Source organism: Oryzias latipes, chromosome 15 (genome assembly GCF_002234675.1).
Source record: "Oryzias latipes chromosome 15, ASM223467v1".
Taxonomy (NCBI): Eukaryota; Metazoa; Chordata; class Actinopteri; order Beloniformes; family Adrianichthyidae; genus Oryzias; species Oryzias latipes.
In genome coordinates, this window is record NC_019873.2 from 4791355 (window position 1) to 4812002 (window position 20648).

The 20648-nt window shown below is 41.9% G+C and overlaps 2 protein-coding genes across 4 annotated transcripts in view; both read right to left on the reverse strand.

Annotated features, from left to right (window-relative positions):
- Positions 1 to 6849, reverse strand: part of shtn1 (shootin 1) — a 43756-nt gene extending 36907 nt beyond the window's left edge. The window contains exons 1-3 of one of the 3 annotated variants that reach the window (XR_002874798.1): positions 6723 to 6849; positions 4166 to 4218; positions 1711 to 1771 (exon numbers count right to left, since the gene is read on the reverse strand). Coding sequence is in view for 2 of the 3 variants with exons in the window: in XM_011484069.3 (XP_011482371.1) it covers positions 1711 to 1771; positions 4166 to 4218; positions 6723 to 6777 (169 nt within the window). In the remaining variant the exon portion in view is untranslated. Of the gene's footprint in view, positions 1 to 1710; positions 1772 to 4165; positions 4219 to 4829; positions 4957 to 6722 lie in introns of those variants that run through there. The other 2 variants (XM_011484069.3, XM_011484070.3) reach the window with 2 other exon arrangements.
- Positions 6850 to 9091: 2242 nt separating this feature from the next.
- atp6v1ba (V-type proton ATPase subunit B, brain isoform-like) overlaps positions 9092 to 20648 on the reverse strand; it is a gene marked incomplete in the record, with an annotated part of 39373 nt that continues 27816 nt past the window's right edge. Inside the window, 8 exon segments of the mRNA NM_001278849.1 lie at positions 9092 to 9260; positions 12855 to 12984; positions 13059 to 13163; positions 13433 to 13515; positions 14634 to 14784; positions 15081 to 15204; positions 15449 to 15546; positions 18180 to 18281. Coding sequence (NP_001265778.1) covers positions 9118 to 9260; positions 12855 to 12984; positions 13059 to 13163; positions 13433 to 13515; positions 14634 to 14784; positions 15081 to 15204; positions 15449 to 15546; positions 18180 to 18281 — 936 coding nt within the window.

Genomic DNA, 20648 nt, shown 5'->3' on the forward strand with positions numbered 1-20648 from the left:
AGTGAAAACACTGGAACATTTCCAATGAGACAGAGCAAAGACAGGTCTGTAATACACTTGTGAAGGAAAAAGAAAGCCCACAGAGGAATTGAGAAAGAAATGTCCAGTGCGCTGTGGTATCAGGCGACGGGCCAGACGGGCTGGACTGAATATTTCAGAAACTGATAATCTATGGGATTTTCACCCACAACCATCTCTAAGGTTAACAGAGAACGGTCAGAAAAGAGAAAATATCCAGAGAGCAGCAGTTCTAATGGTGGAATTGCCTTGTTGATGCCAGAGGTCAAAGGAGAATGACCAGACTGGTTCCAGCTGATAGAAAGACAACAGGTACTCAAAGAACCACAGGTTCCAACCGAGGTCTGCAGAAGAGCATCTCTGAACAAACAACACGTCCAACCTGGATGCAGATGGACTACAGCAGCAGAAGACCACACCGGGTACCACTGCTGTCAGCTAAGAACAGGAAACTGAGGCTACAATTCACTCAGACTCACCAAAACTGGACAATAGAAGATGGAAAAACGTTGTCTGGTCTGAGTCTCCATTTGGCGCCAACAACATAAAAGCATGGATCAATCCCTCCTTGTAGTAACGGATCAGGCTGGAGGTGGTGGTGTCATGGTGTGGGGCATATTTTCTTGGCACACTTTGGTCCCCTTTGTACCAAGTGAGAATGTTTCCAACGCCACAGCCTACCTGAGTTTTGCTGCTGACCATGTCCATCTCTGTATTACCATCTTCTGATGCTACTTCCAGCAGGATCAGGCACCATGTCATAAACCCTGGAATCATCTCAGATTGGTTTCTAGAACATGACGATGAGTTCTCTGGACTCAAATGCTCTCCACAGTCACCAAAACCCAATAGAGAACCTTTGGGATGTGGTGGACCAGGAGATCGGCATCATGAATGTTCAGCTGACAGATCTGCAGCAACTGCGTGATGCTGTCATGTCAACATGGACCAAAACTCTATGAGGAAAGTTTCCAGAACCTTGTTGAATATGTGCCACCAAGGAATAAAGCAGGTCTACAGTCAGAATGGGTCCAACCCGGTACTAGCAAGGTGGACCTGATAAAGTGGCCAAAGAGTGTAAACACACACATGTAAGTGAAGCCATTATTATTATTATTATTATTATTATTATAATCCATTCAGAGTGAAGTTTGTCAAAAATGGTTTAATTAACTGCTTGAAAAAGGTGAGGGAAGAAATGAATCTAATCAACAAACCGAATTAAGGTTACAAAGTAATGGTGATAAATCTGAAATATTTTCACTTCTTGTTTTTCTTAATGGTTTGACCTGAACTGTCTGTCAGAAACTGCATTCAGCCCAGCTGGAGTACTTTCAAGGATGCATGAAGAGCAAGCTGAAGAGGTTTGCTTTTTATCTTGTTCATTTTCTCTGTATCTTCTTTATGAACTCATGATGGCACCAAAGAAACAGAGATTAAGGGAATTTGAGCAAAACTTGAGATCATACTTTTGCAATAAAAATATCAGTGTCTCCACATCATAGTGTTTACAGAAATAGTCCACAAAACACTTTGAAATACTCTTTCGTTTCATTTTCTTTCCTTTTTTTCCATATTAAAAATAATTACACCTTTAAATTTTTAAATCTCGGCCTATTGCTCACATCACAGCAGTATACAATAACTGCATTTAATCATGATAACAGTAGATGCTCTTCAGACGAAGTTTACCTTGTTGGATTTCAGAGAGTTTCTTCACGGCTGCATCTCTTTCCTCCTCCAGCCTCTGGCACTGATGAAAGAAGATGAAGATTATCCACTTTGTGTTCATTTTTGCTAATCTGGCTGCCCATTTTCAGGCTCTAACAGTTAAAGTTAAAGTTCTGATACTAACAACCTGCACTTTGTCCTCTGGGTTAGCAGTTCCACCACCAACCACTAGTTGGCAGCAGAAGTGTTGAAAGCACCTGACCCCTTGTGGAGAACACTTTTCTGTTTTTGCTGCTCTTCACGTTAAAAACAGATGAGAAACCGGAGCTGCAAATGACACAGCAGCATTTTTTAGCAGACCGCAGTGGAAAATTACATATTCACTTTTCTGTTCAGGTGAAAAGGTGAAGGGATAAGTCCAGAGCAAGTCCCAAGTCTCAGATCAGAGGCTAGAAAATGTTCTTCTTTCTAGTATTTGCTGCAGGTCAGACAGATTTAACTAGATAGTGTTGTCTTTTTAAGCTGCATTCACTCCGTTAATAAAGCGGATGAATGTGGGTCTTCACAAAGCCAGCTTACAATTTTACCTGAACGTACACAACCATGGGGTCAAATCAGGGTGAAAAGCCAGATTGTACATTTATTTCGTTTTTTTTAAATCAAAAAGGTTTTATACTCAAAAGCACATACTGTAAACATGAAAAGAATATTGAAAATTTGAATAAAAACTCTAAATTTGAAAAAATAAAATTTAAAGTTGAAGAAATTCTGAAATTTTAAATAAAAAAAAGCTATAAACTTAAAAATGTTTTATTGTAACAGCTGTTTTTTCCCTTCTTTTCTTTTTCTCTTCCCTTGCGGTAAAAACTGCTTTTTTCTTCTCGGATCAGAATTTGTCACCAAACTCTTCAAGAACAGATCTTTTCAGCCAAGATGTTTCAGAGCTGCTGTTTTCACAAAAAAGCCTGTTGAGAGGAGAGGAGGGAGGTGAAGAGAAGGATTCAGGTAACTAGTGAAGGTTCACTGAGAGACGTTAACTGTCACCATGAGGAAGTACTGACCCAGCACAGAGTACTAACAGAGTACTAACCCAGACAGACAGACGGTTGCTGTCTAAATGAAGTGTATGCTCATAGATAAAGTTCTGCACACTTTGGAGAAAAATGTAAGAAAAACAAATACATTTGGTATTATGTCTGTTTTAAATACAATCTTTCTTTGTTTTGAATATGAAACTTCCCTGTTAGATAACTGTCAAAAATATGTTGCAGGGTCACAGGCATTAGTATCAAACCCCGAAACATCCATTCAACAAAGAGCTTGTGTGTACTGACCACAACTATGAAAACGCCAATGCAGCAAACAACAATCAGGCACTGCTGAACAGTTGACATGTTTTCTAAACGACTTTACTTTTTCGTGTTTAGAATTACTTTGTTAATGCAGATTATTGACCACAACAAATTGCCACTAACATTCATGTCTCAGTAGGGAAAAAATAAACAAGAGACGGCATAGTTTAATGAATAAAAATACATTACAATAATCCAATAGACTACATAAAGAGCTGTGTAGATAAAGCTAAAACAAATGTCAGAAAAAGTAAAAAAAAGATGTTTTGACGAAAGTTTTTTTTGGTTTTTCTAACTGGCGCCGCAGTCGGGTGCTGCTTAAGTTAGCACAGAGTTAGCTTAGTTGTTTTTTTTTCATTATTCTCTCATGATCAACTTTCTTTGACGGACATGGACTTTTTTTAAAACCTATTTCCACCTCTTCTGGGTCTGAGACGGTGTGTAAACGATGCACCTGCATTGAATAAAGTCTGTTGTTGGAGAAGTGACCCCCCCTTCCATTGACGTGTTCTCCCCACCATGACAAAGGTGGATAAAGGTGGAAAGATTTCATGTAATCCATGGACACCAGTGAAGATCACAAATCATTGAAGAAAAAAGGTTCAGAGCACTGTCTAGTGGGTCTAGATGACCCAACTCCCAACGTTAAAGTGCTTAGGATAGCACAAGGGTTAATTTAAAAAAAAGTTTCCATTGAAGTTTTGCAAAATATGTCCATTTCAAAAAACCCTTCCTCCAAGCCCTAAAAGTTGTTTTTTTTTCGATAAATGCAAGTTTCAAAATTCTCGTGTTTCCATTAGGTGAATTTATTATGGCAAATCCAATCTGCGCAGTTTCATAGTCAATGGAAGCACAGCTACTGTTATAATTATCTGTTCCACAAAGTATTACTACACGCATCTTTCACGTTGACAGTTATCTTAACCTGCAGTTGTAAATGTGTTTTTCTGTAAAGCTGCCTTCAAGTCTAATGCTAAACATTTAAATCATTTTCTGTACAACAGGGCTACACTTGTGCGTGTGTGTGATGCACTGCTGCCCGCACACGTCCTGCTAGTTTCTACGACTTTGCTAGACTGAGAAACAGAAGGCTTCACGCGGAGTGGACAGCGTGGGACACTTACTTGCATGGCTGCTGCCTCGCTCCTCCTCTGCAGGTCCTCATACTCGTGCAGGGCTGTGGGGAGCAGAGGATGCCAGTGAGCCATTTTTCAGCACGGCAAACAGCAGAGAGGACTGGCAGCACTGAAGGACAGACTCATCCAGCATGTGATGCTTTCTCAGTTCCGTGTTACTGAACAGTCACCGCTTCACATGTTGGAAACTACAGCAGGTTTTAATACAAGACGGCAAACATTTCCTCCAATAAGTGTGCCATTGTTACATTTACATGTGTCGATGTGCAGAATATTTACTTTACTGAGTTTTGAATCATCCTCATATTTGAGGAACTAAGTTGTTCGCTGCATTTAACTTGTCTTATTTCGACTGAGGGGAACAAAAATTCATTGAGTGTTCGATTCAAACTGTGCTTTAACCCGTTTTTTTTTTCTCCAAATCTTTTGCAGAACAACCATGAACAATCAAACTGACCACTACAAAGAAACTGCAGTGAAATCATCGATTTTCAAGGCTTTGAAAGAAATTATGTTTTTTCTTGTTTGTGTCAGGTTAGGAGGGCTTGGGGCATGAAGGACCCAAAATGCAGAGACGGGAGCACAAGGTTCCAGGGCAAGGGATTTCATCTTAACAAAAAGCGCTGCAGAGCAGGATAAAACAAAAACTCACTGTGGGCAAACCATGAACAAGGCAGAAGGGAGTCAGGGATGAAGAGACAATAATGACGTTAAGGACGTTACATGAGAGACATTAATGGACCAGCACAAGAGGAAGGCAGAGACAAGACTTAAATACAGACAGGACTGACAAGACACAGGTGATCATGATCAGGGCTGATTGGGACCAAGGAAGTAAAACTCAATAACATGACAAAACGGGAAACCTTTCAAAATAAAACAGGAAACAAAACTCAACCATGACAGAACAAGACAGAAAGCAAAAACCAACACAAATAAACCCAAACCATGACAGTTTGTTTGTTTATTGTTTTTTTGGAGAAAATTGTTCTACATATTTTGCCTCTCCCCCACTCCCCAAACCTGCATCCTCTCCACTCCAGTTTGCACAAAATTCATTGCTCGCAGGAGAAAAAAAGACACTTCTAAGGACTGGAATGTTTTCTCCAGCTGAAAACAACCGGAGTTTAATGACTTTCCACTGAACCAAAAAAAAAAGAGACACATTTTTATGCAGTGTTTTTCCGAGCTGAACATAAAAATCCAGTGAGAAGGTGCAGAAAAAAAAGAGGATTATCAAGATGTTAAAAAAGGTAACAGAGCAAGAATGGTTATTCTGACTCACAGGATGACGGAGTAGCAGCTGTTTCTTTATTTTAGCTTCTTGGAACCAGCGAGTACTTCCTGATTAGAACGTCAGGGAGGAGGGGCCATTCAGTCCAGTTCTCACACACAGTGGATGGTTCTGTCAGAACCAGAACTCAGACTAAACCATGTGCCTGTAGTGTTTGAAAACAAAGTCTACAGAACAGGCTTCAGTAAGAAGATCCTCTCCCTCTCATGTATGTAGTGAGTGTGATCATGCACACCCAAAACCTGATTATTAGATTTCTTTAATTATTTGATCCTGTACCCGACACTGTCAGTTTTTGAGAAATCTGATGAAGATTTCCATAACCTGATTTCTCTGTGCATGTATATTTGTTCATCTCATTCATTTATTTCTTGTGTTTATCATTAAAAACAATAATAATAATCACAACCATCTTTTTGGTGTAATGTTGAGGTGAAACCAGCCTCCAGTGGTCATTTGAGGTAGTGCAACATTTGGCAGGCTTGCACACCGCGGTCAAGTGAGCCGACATCTGTGGAAGTGCGATCTCGCTAGCCGTCACTGACTTATTGCATGCACGTTTACATCGTAGTTTGCGGTACACACGCCCAGCAAGCAGAAAACACGGTATACAGCGCTAATATCACGCATTATCAAATAACATGTACTGTGCTCTGAAATGAATGAGAGCTATTGCAAGCCCTATATTGTTATTTGATGAATAAATTCATTTTGCATGTCTGTTCATTCCTTAATAAACTACCAGAAATAACGTGTTTTCTTTGAAATATGATCAATCAGACAGATTCTAAAAGAGAGCTTTAACACTGACAAGAGTGTTTTGTGGGTTGTTGAGCATGACATGGATGGGATCAGAACAGAAATGAAGAAACTCCACGTAAACGGGGAACATCTGGTCATGTCAACTCTTTCTAAAGTTGAGGTTAAGGTAACACAAAACATTCACTGGATTATTGTTGGTAATGTTGTTCATGATCATCTCAGATGTCGGTTCACTTGACCGTTGTGCTTGCACTAAACCAAAGCAGTTTGCTCTGGAACCCAGTGGCAGGAAGGATGACAGAAACGTGGCCCTCCGTCACGCCTTGCTTCCAAACCGGCGGGTCGCTGACTTTCAGACAGGTAACGTGGCGGGCAGCAACACCTGTGCTACAGCAGGGCATCTTTGCCGCCGCGGCGCGCGCCGCGATCCCGCGTGCTGCGGAGGGACACCACCACCAATCTAAAGGGAGCAGATTGTGAAGACATTACCTTGCTTTGACAGGTCTGAGACGACACTAACTCTGCCCAGCTCCTCCGCCGCCATGGCCAGAAATAAAAACAAGACAAAGTCCAACCGGAAGTGCTGTGGCGCCACACCTGTCCCAGGTAAACTGAGACATGCAGGTGGTCAAAGGTTCAAAGCAGCTGTCATTTGCAGATCAGTGAGAAAGCAGGTTCTCACACCCACAAGCAAACATTTCAAAACATGCAGTAAAACTGTCTTTCAAAAAATGTTTTGTCTTTAAAAAATAAAGTCAAAAAGTTTTGGGTATGATTGGTAACTGATTACTTTAGTAACTTTTTTGTGTGTGTGCCTGTATTTTTAGTTTTAGTGCCAGTTTACAAACGGTTTTTTAAATTAATTCAATTCAATTCAATTTTATTTGTATAGCCCAAATTCACAACAACAGTCGTCTTGATGGGCTTCAAAGTAAACATGAAATCAAAAGGATCACGAATACAAAGAGTTCAATAGGAAAATACTAAAATGAACTAACAAACTGACTAAGCTATACTGGCATCCCTGCCCTTAGACCCCCCTTCGCGGTAAGGAAAAACTCCTAAAAACCTGGATTCCGGAAAAAAACTCAGGGTTATCCACATGAAGGAGGGATCCTCCCCCAGGACGGACAGACGATTTACCAGAACTCATAGAGAAGAATTAACTTATCTAACTCTACAACTACATATATAAAGTCCAGCAGACGAGCTCCATCCAGATGGAGTTGGGGGGTCAGCCAGGGGTACGAGTCGACTCTAAAGTCCTAAATTTATGAGAAAAAGTCACAACTGTTAAATAACAAGAATAAAGTTATATATTTATGACTATAAAAGTCATAGGATACTTTTTTTTTAAATCGTAAATCTACGAGATTCAAAGTAACATAAATTAATTAATAAATTATCAACTTTCAATCTCGTAATATTACTTTTGGTCGTACTTTTATATTATTTCCTAAAAATAAGATAAAATAAAAAGTCTGGGGGTCAGTTAAAATGATCCCAAACGAGAGCCAAAGGAGCCAAATCCACTGTAGAGGCCCTCAGGAGCCGCTTGGACCAAACACCATCACTTCTATTCTTGTAAACAAGACAAACATCATTTTATTTTAATGGCCTTTAAATGAAACGGACCCTTTGGCGTTAGATGTCTGGTTTGGAAAAGCCGTCCAAGTTAGTGACAGATCTGTTATCTATTTGCTGCATAACATCACCAGATTCAGTCAGAAGAGCTGAAGAAGACAAGAGAGACAGCTGACACCTTCAATTCAAAACAACGATTAGTCACTTTTTCTTTCTAAAACCTTCTAACTTTTGTTTTAAAAAACAGATAAAGCTTTAAATCTTTTCAATGTGTAGTCTTTTTTATTTTCTTCAGATGTAGTCCTTTCCTTCTGAATATAAAAGTTTTCCCTTTTTTACCATTTGGTTCAAACGGTAACAGTTTTGTTTCAATAAAATCCTTCAATTCAGCCCTTTGGTTTATTTGATCTTGCAGGATGCAGATCTACAAGTGTCGCATTGCAAGCTTTTACTTATTTCTTAATGATTTTATTTTTATTGGGCAGCCAAAAGACTTAGTGAAAACAAGACAGCACTACTGCTGCAAATGCCTCAGTGTTTGCAGATGATATGATAATTACTTGGTGGCTCCATGAAGCGTTTTTCCAATCAAGACCAGAAGAGGAAAGCTTTCACATATAATTTAATTTATTCATAGACACAAACACTCACAAAACCTTTACGGTCACACAACAAAGAGTTTCTGCGGATAGTTGGGAATGTCGAATATAATCTCATATATTTATTTGTCAACAAAACAAAAATGTAAATGATGCTCCGAGAGGAAACAGAAGGGCCCAAACATCCAATAAACATAGAATCTCTGCTTTTGGCTCATGTTTGTGTGACTTTAAGATGCTTTCCTGATAAAAAAACAAACAAAAAAACGTGCCACTTTCTGTAACTCATGAGGAAAAATCTGTCCGCTGATGCAGATATGGGGACATAAAGCTGCAAATCTCTTCCTCTTAATTTAAGACTTTGCATGGATTTATTATTTAATGATTGTTCTATTGAAGTGAAAGCTTCAGAAAAAGATGGAGAGGAACACCCAGCTGCAGTGGGTCCAGACAAACCATAAATCTATGATTGATATGTTCACTTTGAGTCCAACAGACGACTTTAGAGCACAAATACACAACAGTACATCTAGATGATGGCGAGTCTTCCTGCCTGGTTCTCCTGGAGGAGGGGCCTGAAGGGATGCATGGAGAGGAAGAGGAGAAGGGACCTTCTAACACCTGCAGGGGAAGTGCTTTGCTGAAAGGTAAGGGGGGGTGGGGGGGTGGAGATGTTGAACCAGAGCATCCCTGAGTGGGGCTCAGTGGCGGGCGGCGGACTCCCTGGGGTAGAACTCAGCCAGCGTGCTCTGAGGAATCCTCTTCAGCATCTCCTTGGGGAAGATTCGCAGCAGCTGCCAGCCGATGTCCAGCGTTTCGTACACCGTCCTGTTGTCATACGGGCCTGAAGGGGGCGGAGCAGAGATGCTGGTCAACACCTGAACTGTTCAGAGGTGGTGTAACGCACACAAATGCATGCACCTTTAGTTAGAAAAACACAAAGAACTTTAAAACACCTTAGGTTCTCTAAAGTTTGAATTAGATTGTGGTTTAGAATCTGTTTAAAAAAAGCACAAAAAAAGCTCTGAGTTCAAATGAAACGCTAGAACTTTGGCATGACTCGGTAGCTTTAAACAGAAACATGGATAACTCCCAGATCTGCTGAGGCCTGAAAAAAACAGACAAACCAAACAAAAACCAGGGAGGACGTACTGGGAAAGCACTATCTTCTGTGCACGGCACTATTTGATCATCTCTGTGTCTGCTGGGTCAACAAGTCTCTGAACATGAGGCCTGAGCTTTGTCAGGCATGGTCAAGCTGAAAAAGGAACAGTTTTGACTGCAGTGGGAGATCGTGGAAAAAAGATCCACACAGTGCAAACCAGACCTGCATTATTATCAGGACTTGAGGGTGTTCCTGTTTTCTGACATGGTAAACTGGACAGCAAAAGCTTAAAGACCCACTCTGATGAAAATAGTGTTTTTGTAACATTTTCTGTTCATGATGGAGGACATGTATGAAGGTAATTAAGCTTAAATTCATTTCAATCAGGAGGTGAATCAGGAGAAGAGGAAAAAATGCAGTTTGAAAAGGATTGTAGTTATGTAGAAAAAAGCTATTTGAGCCAGTCTCTCTGCTCTGCTCCATTCTGATTCATCCACTGTCAGACCAACAGATCCATGAACGTCTTTGTTTTCCTCGTCTGAGCTGGAATCTGGATCTAAACTGGACGGATGGATACCTCTGATATTGCTCGCCATTTTTGTTGCACCACTAATGTTAGGTTGTTGGTGTGATGGGCTGTAAGCTAGCAGCAGAGAGTGTAAACAGAGAGCTCTCAGCAATGGAGCGAGGGAGTGGGGGTGGGGTTACTCTGCGCCAACAGTCCCGCCCACAAATTCAAATGAACTCCTGCCACTCTGCAGAAAAATAAGCAACACACTATATTATAGATCATTTTTATGCTTGGGTCTCGTTTGCTTCTTTGAAAAAGTGCCTCCAGAGTTTCTCCTGCTTCTGGGGTGAACATCTGAAGCAGCTGAACAGGAGAACAAGCTCTCCATCCTACCTGACAAGAGAGAGAAGCTTTACAATAGCTCGAAACAGGACTTTAAAATGTCAAACTGAAATCTTGAACTGGTTTTATACTCAGGGACCAGATGTGCCACCTCTGCTTCAGACCAACTTCTGTCATTTCCTGTAGAAAACTGCTGTGCCGTGAGGAAAAAATGACAGAAATGCTTCTCTTTCCATGTCCCATGGTGGTTTGTTGGTGGGGATTTTCCTCCTTTCTGTGCCCCACAGGATTCAAAAGAGGAAACATCTCCATGGAAACATTTACCAAAAAGACTGAAACATCCTCAGAAAGAAGGAAGCTTGGTGGACGATTATTTTCCAAGGACATATTCAGAATCACAAACGATGTGATCTCCACTTTGACAGCTTTTAATCACAGTAATGATTCAAATCAAGTATGCAAACTGCACAGCCGCCTGCAGGCTTGTGTATATTTTTGCCAAAGGGAAGAAATTCTGAACATCTGTTATTTATGAATGTGGCAATTTGCACAGTTGAAGGAGGCCGGCTCTCCCAGTCACTGGACCAGTGGACGTTTTCCTTTTTTCTTCCCCTTAAACCCTGAGAACTGTGCAAAGAGCTCCTGAGTTCTGTTCACTAGTTTGTGTGGACATCCTACAGGCACTCACGCATCACGTGCACGCCCACGTGTGCGGCGATTGCATGAACTCGGTGAGGAGCCAGTACAAAAAACGTACAAACAGCTAGAGTGTGGCGTGAGGACACCGCACAACAGCATCGCCAATGACTTAAATTTGTGAACTCCTACATTATCCTACTTCATAATGCACTTACCACATGCAGAAAATTGGTATGTTCAATTTTTAAGACATCCCTTAAGGTGGCTGTATAAGCTCCACGGGTCCAGACAGACCCAAAACACCAGAGCAGCTAAACCTCCTGTATGTGTGTACATGTACGGGTACATGTGCATGGCTTGAAAACTATGAATGTAGTTTTCATGTTATTAGAATTTATACCATGGTCCGGGTGAATACTCGATTCTGATTGGCTGCTGGGTGTGCATTAAAAAGTGATATACCACAGTGATAACCGCACGGTTAAAAAAGAAGTTCCGGTCAGCTAGCTTAAATGTTTTGTATCACTGCGCCGGCTTTTTTAAAACAACCTTTAGCTTCATTATTTGGACAAAAATAAGCAGTAAGAGGTGAACTTTCTCTCTGAACTGATGCTTTATGCAACCCATCGGAAAGATCAGCATAGATATATAGCCGAATCTTGACTGCAGCGGTGGTGCGGCGCGACACGGACCATTTGTTACGTGGTGCGGCGCGCATAACAAATAGTCCGCTTTTTGTGAGAAAAGAAATCCAAATCGGAAATAAAACAAGAATTAAGGACTAAAAACTGGTTAATATGTATTACTTTTGTAAGTGACCATGGTATAAGCGGGTTAATGGCCTTCAAAGTGTGCGTTAAAAAGTGATAACGCACACTTCGTCGCCCATTACATGAAACACAGTTCATAAGGATGGAAAATGCGGAAGATCACAACTTTGATCATAAACCATCAGACCCGTGTCCATGAAGCTTCAAGATGACAAAAAATAATTTAGAAACTGAACTAAAATTGTTCTGCGACTTAACATTCAGCTGACTTCTAAACGACTTCAGCCCACTAGCTGTGTTTCCACTACACAAACAAGGGGACGAATGTGAACAACACATTGATTTACAGCAGATACAGGGCATACGGCTGCAGAGCTCATCATCCTCTATCAAAGGAGATGTCAGCATCTTAATCTGGAGAGCTCCTTACACGTGGGAGCGGCTACGGATGAAGCGCTTTTGGGAAATGGTGGTTGGTGATTTTACAGGAGGAGCTGTGGATCCAACACTTCCACATGACACGCTCAACTTTTGATGAGCTGTGACGCTGTGGGACGTCTTGTGGCGCCTGCTGTGTAGTGCCTAAGGCGGCCAGTCCCTACCGGGAAGCGCATTGCCATCTGGCCGTTGGTCATGTGGCTCATTTGGGTCATGTGGCTAAAAAAAAATGTTTCTATTGCAGTTTTGCGTATTATTTCAATTTCAAAGCGCCTCAAAAAACACCTCCTCCAGACGCAAAAACTTTTTTTTTTAGGTAAATGCGATTTAAAAAAAAATGGTTGTGTTTCCATTATGCGACTTTACTATTGCAAATCCAATTTGTGCAATTTCATGGCCAATGGAAACACAGCTACTGTCAGCTTAGAGTGGCGAGAGCAAAGATTGCTGCAGTTCCTGCTGAAAATGTTGACCTTCTCAGCCTTTCCATTGTAGATCTGTTATTCTGTCAGATGTTGGCAGAAAACCGAAGGTACTTTATCATCAAAGCACACAAGGCAGAAGAGAACTGCCTTATACACGCTCCAAACACAACTTAAGATGTGAAACGTCTCTGCTTCCTCTCCTTCTTACCCTGAGCGATGAAGTTCTTCTCAAACTTCTGCAGGAACTCCAGGTAAAGCAGGTCATCCGAGGTAAGCGCCTCTTCTCCCACCACTGCCTTCATGGCCTGCACGTCTTTACCGATGGCGTAGCAGGCATACTGCGCATAAAGACAGGTGTCACCAGGGACGGCTGCTCGTCACAGATCAATACCCTCAGGGACGGAACTGTTACCAGCTGGTTGGACACGTCAGCGTGGTCCTTCCTGGTCATCCCCTCACCGATGGCAGACTTCATCAGACGTGACAGTGAAGGCAGCACATTGATTGGAGGGTAGATCTGAAAAAAAAAAGAAAAAGGATGTTTTCTTCCAAATGGTTTTCACTTAATGTGATGGAAACCCAAAAAAAGGAATTCCACCATCAACTGGAGGCAAAAACAACACAGCATCATCATTCTAAACCCCCAAATTAGGTTGTGTTTATACAGACCTGGAAAAACTGCTTCAAGACACTTCCTGTTCTCCCTTTTTGAGAGTTTTCAGTTTCTCAAAAGCTGAGTGGAAAATGACAGGAACAGCTCAGAGACTCAGTGGAGATGAACCCTACCTGTCTGTTGTGCAGCTGCCTGTCAACATAGACTTGGCCCTCTGTGATGTATCCAGTCAGATCAGGAATGGGATGAGTGATGTCTGTAAAGCACAGAACAATAACTGTGTTACATTAAGGCATGAAAGCCTGGCGCGTCCAGAAAATCCTTCTGAGATCTTAACACACTCAGAAGATTCAGCTGTTTCTGCTTTTCTACAACTTTCAGATAAACCTGAACATTTAAATCCTGGGGAAAAGAGCAACAACACCGACATTTTACTATGATGCTTTGTTCAGATCGCCCTCGGCAACGCGTGTACAAACTGCTTCCAATGAAAGGACTGGTCTTTTGCATTCCACACATCACTACGCAAGTTTCTACGATGTCCAGCTCAGTCTTTGGCTAACCAGGGACCAGGATTTGGTAGTGACGTATGGATGGCGTAATTCACAGAAGTTCCAAGCGTGTAAAAATGGATCATTAAGGAGAAATGAAGAATTGTGGTTTGTGCCCGGCTTTCATAACTCACCAAGTCTTTCATAAATCGGATTAAAGCTGTGAGAGAAAGAGAATGGAGCAAGATTCATCAGATTTGCACCACACTGACGTTTTACAACCACTGTAGTTACGTGCACTAGTATCGGGTAGCGACCGTCCAGTGTGAACGCCGCCGTGTTCAATAACCCTTGTTGACGCATGCCCGCTGTGTATGTAGCATGAGACTCTGGCTTCATCAATCTAGAAACCTGGATGAGCGTTTCAAAAAAAAAAAAAAGTCATTAAGTCCAGATGCCACTGCTCAACTTCAAGACAATGTCACCTGGAGGAATGAGAACCTCGATCGACATAACTTTTAGTTATGTATGTTGCTATGACAACAGGACACTTCTTCTAGAGGAGTTCCATTGTCAGCCTGAGCTGAAGCAGGCTCTTAAAGTTAAAGTACCATCAGCTGTCACACACACCTAGGTGTGTGAAATTTGTTCTCTGCATTTGATCCATCCCCTGGGGGAGCGGTGAGCTGCAGACACAGCCGCACTTGGGAACCGTTTGGTGGCTTAACCCCCCCAATCCAACCCCTAAATGCCGAGTGTCAAGCAGGGAGGCATTGGCTCCTATTTTTAGAGTCTTTGGTATGACTCACCCTGGATTTGAACACCTGACCTTGCAGTCACGGGGCGGACACTCTTCCATAAGGCCACTGAGCTAAGGTCTTACCATCATTGGGCATTGTAAGGATGGGGATTTGGGTGATGGAGCCGTTCCTGCCCTCCACTCGTCCGGCGCGCTCATAGATCGTGGCCAGATCAGTGTACATGTAACCAGGAAAGCCTCGCCGGCCGGGCACCTCCTCCCGGGCAGCAGAGACCTGGAACCAGAAGAAATCCAACTGAATACGCAGCAGGACCGCATGAAGGAGCTGCAGATACACTTTCACCAGACGTTTCATTTTGCTGCCTTTGTTTTTCAACAATCCTCTAATTTCTGTTCTTCTGATGATCAATCTAATCGCCATTCACACTGCAGCAGGGCAGTTCTGCTTAACCGGGACGACGTGTAGAGAGTTAACTCAAATATTAGCTCGGTTCTTAGGAGGTTAAATCAAGACAGCAGAGGGATCTGTTTGGGTTTGTGTGAAAACAGGCGCCATGACGATTGCTGTACCTCTCTCAGAGCTTCAGCGTAGGAGCTCATGTCGGTGAGGATGACCAGGACGTGCTTCTCACACTGGTACGCCAAGTACTCTGCAGTGGTCAGCGCCAGACGGGGTGTAATGATACGCTCAATGCTGATTGGTCATAGAAAATACAGAGGATAAAGAAAAACTTTATTTTAATGTACAAGAAAGAAACAGAAGTTCTTTAAAGTTCAGAGAAAATGTATTTCATGCATTAAAAAGATTCATGTTTTACTTAGATTTATTTGCTCAAAGCTTTTGGCGTCTTTGTGAAGTTTAGTTCAACAATAAATGTGCTAATAGAAAAAAACATGTCTGTCTGGCTCCAGTGGAGAAAGTAATATGCTGCTTTTACGTGGGGTCATTGGCCAGGTTGAGGAAAAGGCAGACGTTGTCCATGGAACCATTTTCCTCAAAGTCAGACTTGAAGAAGCGAGCAGTTTCCATGTTGACCTGAGACACAGAGGATGCAAAAGCAGGGATGAAGTTCAGGAATTTTAGTCATGTCCTTTTGTTTTAAAGAATTTGGCCTTGAAAGTTTGCTTTTTTAATCAAAACTGGTGATTTTTTAACAACCCGAAGGTGTTAGAGGTGCATTCACTGTCAGGGATTTATGATCACAACTCTATCAGAGAGACTTTTCTGCACAAATGTTCTCATCTGCTTATACTTGTACTTTATTTGGCAACACCAATATTGTGCTGATTTGAATGTGCATTAATTGTGTTGTTATGATAAAGTGTAAGTGATTGGCAGCGTGTGTGAAAGGGTGAATGGGACTGTGAAGCGCTTTGGGCCTTGGAGGAAAGTAGGAAAGTACTGTACAAGCATACGCCATTTACCATTTCCCATGATTATGCAGCAACTTCTAAGCCCCTACATCACAGTGACATATGCAGAGCTCCAAAGCACACCATCCCAGGACAGAAACGCTCTGGGATTGCCAAGTCACGCTTTTCCATCCTTTCATCTAATGGACGTCTCTGAGTTTGTTGGTTGTCAGGAGAATTTGACTTGACTGCATTGTGCAGAGTATTAAATTTGCTGGTGGAGGATGATAATGTGGGGTTGTTTTCCAGGAGCTTGATGCATATGACTGTGCATTGGTGCAAAGCAAGGTCTATGAAAACATGGATGAGAGAGATTGGTGCAATACAAAAACCTGATAGGCCTGAACAGAGATCTGGCCTGAACCCCAAAGAGGACCTTTGGGTTGACCATGTGTGTAGACTTTAAACTAGACCTTGACCAACCTCAGTGTCTGACCTCACAAATGCTTTTCTGATAGAGTTATGGCTGCAAAGGGTCAGATATATGAAACCCTATGGATTGGATTGATCCGTCTCAAACAGATGCGTATGAGTGTAAAGGTGATAGGTGACTTTTGGCTACACATTGTAATAAATATTTAAGGGATAATGCCCGATGAGATCCCCATGGTCAGAAATGAATGGATGAGGCAAAGGCATGAATTGTCCTCAGCTTTGGTTGGAAGTCCATTCATTTCTGATAATGGACACTTTGAACAGATGTACACCCCCCCCCCCCACACCTGGAGGAAGCCCATCTGCCGGACAATTTAAACATGTAATTCTTCTCTAAGAGTTCTGGTACATCGCCTGTCTGTCCTGGGGGAGGATCTCTCCTCCATGTGGACATCCCTGAGGTTTCTTCTTTTTTTTCGCTGAACCGTTTTTTTGTTTTTTTTTAAAGTTTTTCCTTACGGCGAAGGAGGGTCTAAGGGCAGGAATGCCCAGTTTAGTTTAGTCTGTTTAGTTTAGTTTAGCCAATACCTATTGAATTCTATGACTTTATGTTCTTTAGGATTCATGTTTATTATAAAATTACCAGTATTAAGCCCAGTGAGATGACTATAGTTGTAAATATTGGGCTATAAAAATAAAATTGAATTGAACTGAACCCATACTATGGTCATTTATACAAAAATTAATATTAAATCAATTGTTAGTCCTTAAATCTTGTTATTTTTTAAGTTTACACTCGTGCTTTATGAACAGAAATTCTTTTTCAGGTGTCCATTATCACTTTTTATTAGACACACCAATCAGCAGCCAATCCGAATCCAGTATTCACCCAGACTATGGTACATGTTGCTGTTAAGCTGAGACCATTTTGAAAGTTGAATGTATTCTGTTGGGTTTTTTAGGACACCAGCTGTTATTGGGTGGCCGTGGTGGCCGTGGTGCTGCGGTATGGCGGTCGACCCATGATCGTAAGATTGCAGGTTCGATTCCCGCCTTGCACGCCCATGAGTCGAAGTGTCCTTGGGCAAGACACTGAACCCCACCTTGCCTCTGGTGGTAGGCGGGCGCCTGTGTTTGGCAGCGGAGCGGCCACCAGTGTGTGAATGTGTGAGTGATTGTGTGTGTGACTGGGTGAATGGGTCTGTGACTGTAAAGTGCTTTGTCCTTGTAGGAAGAAAGGCGCTATATAAGTATACGCAATTTATTGAAAGCCTCTCTGTACACTTTGAGAGGCTGTTTACAAAAATAGTTGACCCAACTTTCAGACACGATTCATGAAGTCAGAGCAGTTTAATGATAAGATGTCAGGCTTTAATATACATTTTACTAACTATGAAAGTGGAAATCTGATAAACAGAAAAGAGGTTAAAGTTCATGAACATTAGCTGTGCACAAAACAGGCCGTCTCAGCAGTAAACATAAGCACTTATGCCACTGCGTATGCTGTCCTTTTAAAGAAATGATTATTCATGTGGCACACTGTGCAAACCCCTGTTCACGCAGAATGGTAATGCTTGTTCCACAGTAACCAGAATGGGACACACACTGACAATGCATAAGAGGCTGAGAACCTGATACTGCATGACCGGTGGTGCTGAAAGGTCTGCTGAATTAGTAACCTGTCTACATGGCCGGGGATATGCTCACAAGTGCAGAAGTAACAAGAGGGACTTAAAGGTTAAATCACCTGGTGAATAAAAGAATAGCAGGGCGGGAGTGAAGGGACTGGGTGTCACATAAGGGTTAAGAGGGGGATTAGAGGCTCCAGCTGGGTGGGGGTTTGAAAAACTGCACGCTACAAGATGCCATTCGTCTGCTCACCCCCATGGCTGCAAACACGATGGCAAAGTTTTCTGCGCTGTAGTCCATCACGTCCTTGGACTTCTGCACGAGGCCGGCCTGGCGACAGATCTGAGCGGCGATCTGCAGACGGGAGAAGACGAGAAGGTCGCCACGTCAGCACAGGATCGGCTAAAATGTGTGTGTGTGAGGAAAAGCTGATGATTTGAGACAGAGAAAGAACAATGAAAGTAAAACAGCTCAACATATCCATCAATGACCAAAATGATCGTGAAAATTTCTGATTGAAGCATTCATGCGGTTCATTCGGAGAAGCTGCAAGTACTTCATTTCAAGAGTTTCCCTAACAGCCTCACAGAAAAATTAACGGAGACAAAACGGCTTTGAGTTTGAGACATGAGTGAATGTCAGGCTGCCACAGGGTTGCTGGTTCAATTCCAGGGTGTCGCAGTCACATGTGGAAGGGTCCTTGGGTACCATTTGGAGCCTTTAGTTGGTCCTGGTGGGTTAGGTCAGTGTTTTTCAACCTTTTTTGAGCCACGGCACACCTTAACCTTGACAAAAATCCCGCGGCACATCAGCATCCCAAAAAAAAAAAAAAAAGGAGAAACTCAGTCTATAGTGATCTACAGTCCCTCTGCAATCTCACATGCATTTTTGGGATAATTGTGGCAGAAAAAGCTGGAAGTTGCAGCTGGTTTTTTTTCTAAAAGTTGTAATAAAGGTTCGGTTAGAAGATTTAAAAACTGTTTAAATTGTGTTCGTTGTTGTTTCAAGACGTTGAGAGGAGAGACTCATTGTGCGCCGAGACGTTGTCACATTAACACAATGCATCATGTCGTGCAAAAATATGCCGAACGCCAGAAAGACTAGCGTCTCGGAGCTTCATTGTTTTGTTCACTTGTTCCACGGTCTGACACCGGATTCTGTGGAAAGATACACCGCTAAAGACGAGCTTTAGCTGGTATTTTTGTTAGAACTGAGAGACTTTATCAACAGAATCAGAACAAGGAAGTGAAGACTTTAACCACTTCTGATTGGTCAGACTGATGACGTGTGATTAAAACTCCAAGAATGATTGGTGGAGACAGTTAAAGGGGCGGGACTTTTCCTAAAACAGAGCTAAAGCTGCAGCTAACTCGCGGTACTGTCATTCATATCAAAATGTCTTTAATAGAATCAAATAAATACAAAGAAAAAAGGATTTTACAATCTTTCATATTCTTAACTACTCAATGTTTTATCAGGGCCTGTTTGAATGAACGCAGAGCTGATATCCTGGAGATGGGAAATGTTTTTAGATCAGTTAATGAGGGTAATTTCCACACTGGTTGAAAAACACTGGGTTAGGTAAATGTGTGCGCTTTTGAAAGAAGGACCAGACAAAAAATAACTGTAAGAAGCTATAGGCCAAAATGTTGAACAGTCTGTTCAACCAAATGGTGGAGAACATACTGAACACATATTTTGATCTCAATGGCATTATTAAAGATACCATATTAGGGGGTTTAAGAAAATCACCAGGTAAAACATTGGTGGTGTGACTGGCGTTCACCTTTACTGTGGCTCAGAACAGCAACTTCCGGAGTTTTAGATTAAAAAATCTTTTTTAGACTTTTCTTTTTAGCTCAATATTTTTACGATTATGTTTTCAATCGACACAGTCATAAGCTCAAAGTCTTAGTTTCTTTTTAGTTTTTCGAGTATAACTATACACAGATGTTCTCCCTCCTATACCTCATCAAACAACGGTTTGAATCCCACAGGACTCTCTGAACCCTGATCTCTGGTCATCTTCATTGCCATAAGCTACACAGGGAGGCAGCAGAGCCTGCAGCACATTTAATGCTTTATTTACATGGTGACATGTGTAAGTGTGTCTGGTGTGCTGGTCAGTTGTACCAACTAAAATCTCTTTGGTCTGTATTTTTTGAACCAATATATATTCCAATATATTAACAGACTCCACCCCAAAACTGTGAGCCAACTGAGAGACAACCAGGATGTGATAATCTGAAGCTGCAGTCGACCCAAATGGGATTTATGCGTCAAATTTGCATTGGAGAGTGCGGCAAATCCACTGCTTCCTTAAATTGTTGAAATTGTTCATAAGATCCACCACTTCACCAGGAGCTACGACTGAATGATGGCCACTTCCGCCTCTCTGTGACCCGGTTTGATGACTTCCTGTCATCAAACCGCATTAGTCGGAGGAGGGAAAAAATAAAAATAAAATGAAAGGCTTGATTCAATTGTTGGCTCGATGCAAATTGCACTGCTGCCTGACCAACGCTCTGATCGCCCCTTTACATTGACTTGAACCAGGACGCCCTTACCTCACGTCTCTCTTAGTATGAATGCAGCTTAAGGAGTCTGCCAAACAAAAAGGTTATCTACAGCGGCATCCACTAAAATGTCTGGTTACAAACAGAACAGTACTATTTGTTTTTATATCCATAAGATGTGAATTCATGATTACGATTAGTCAGC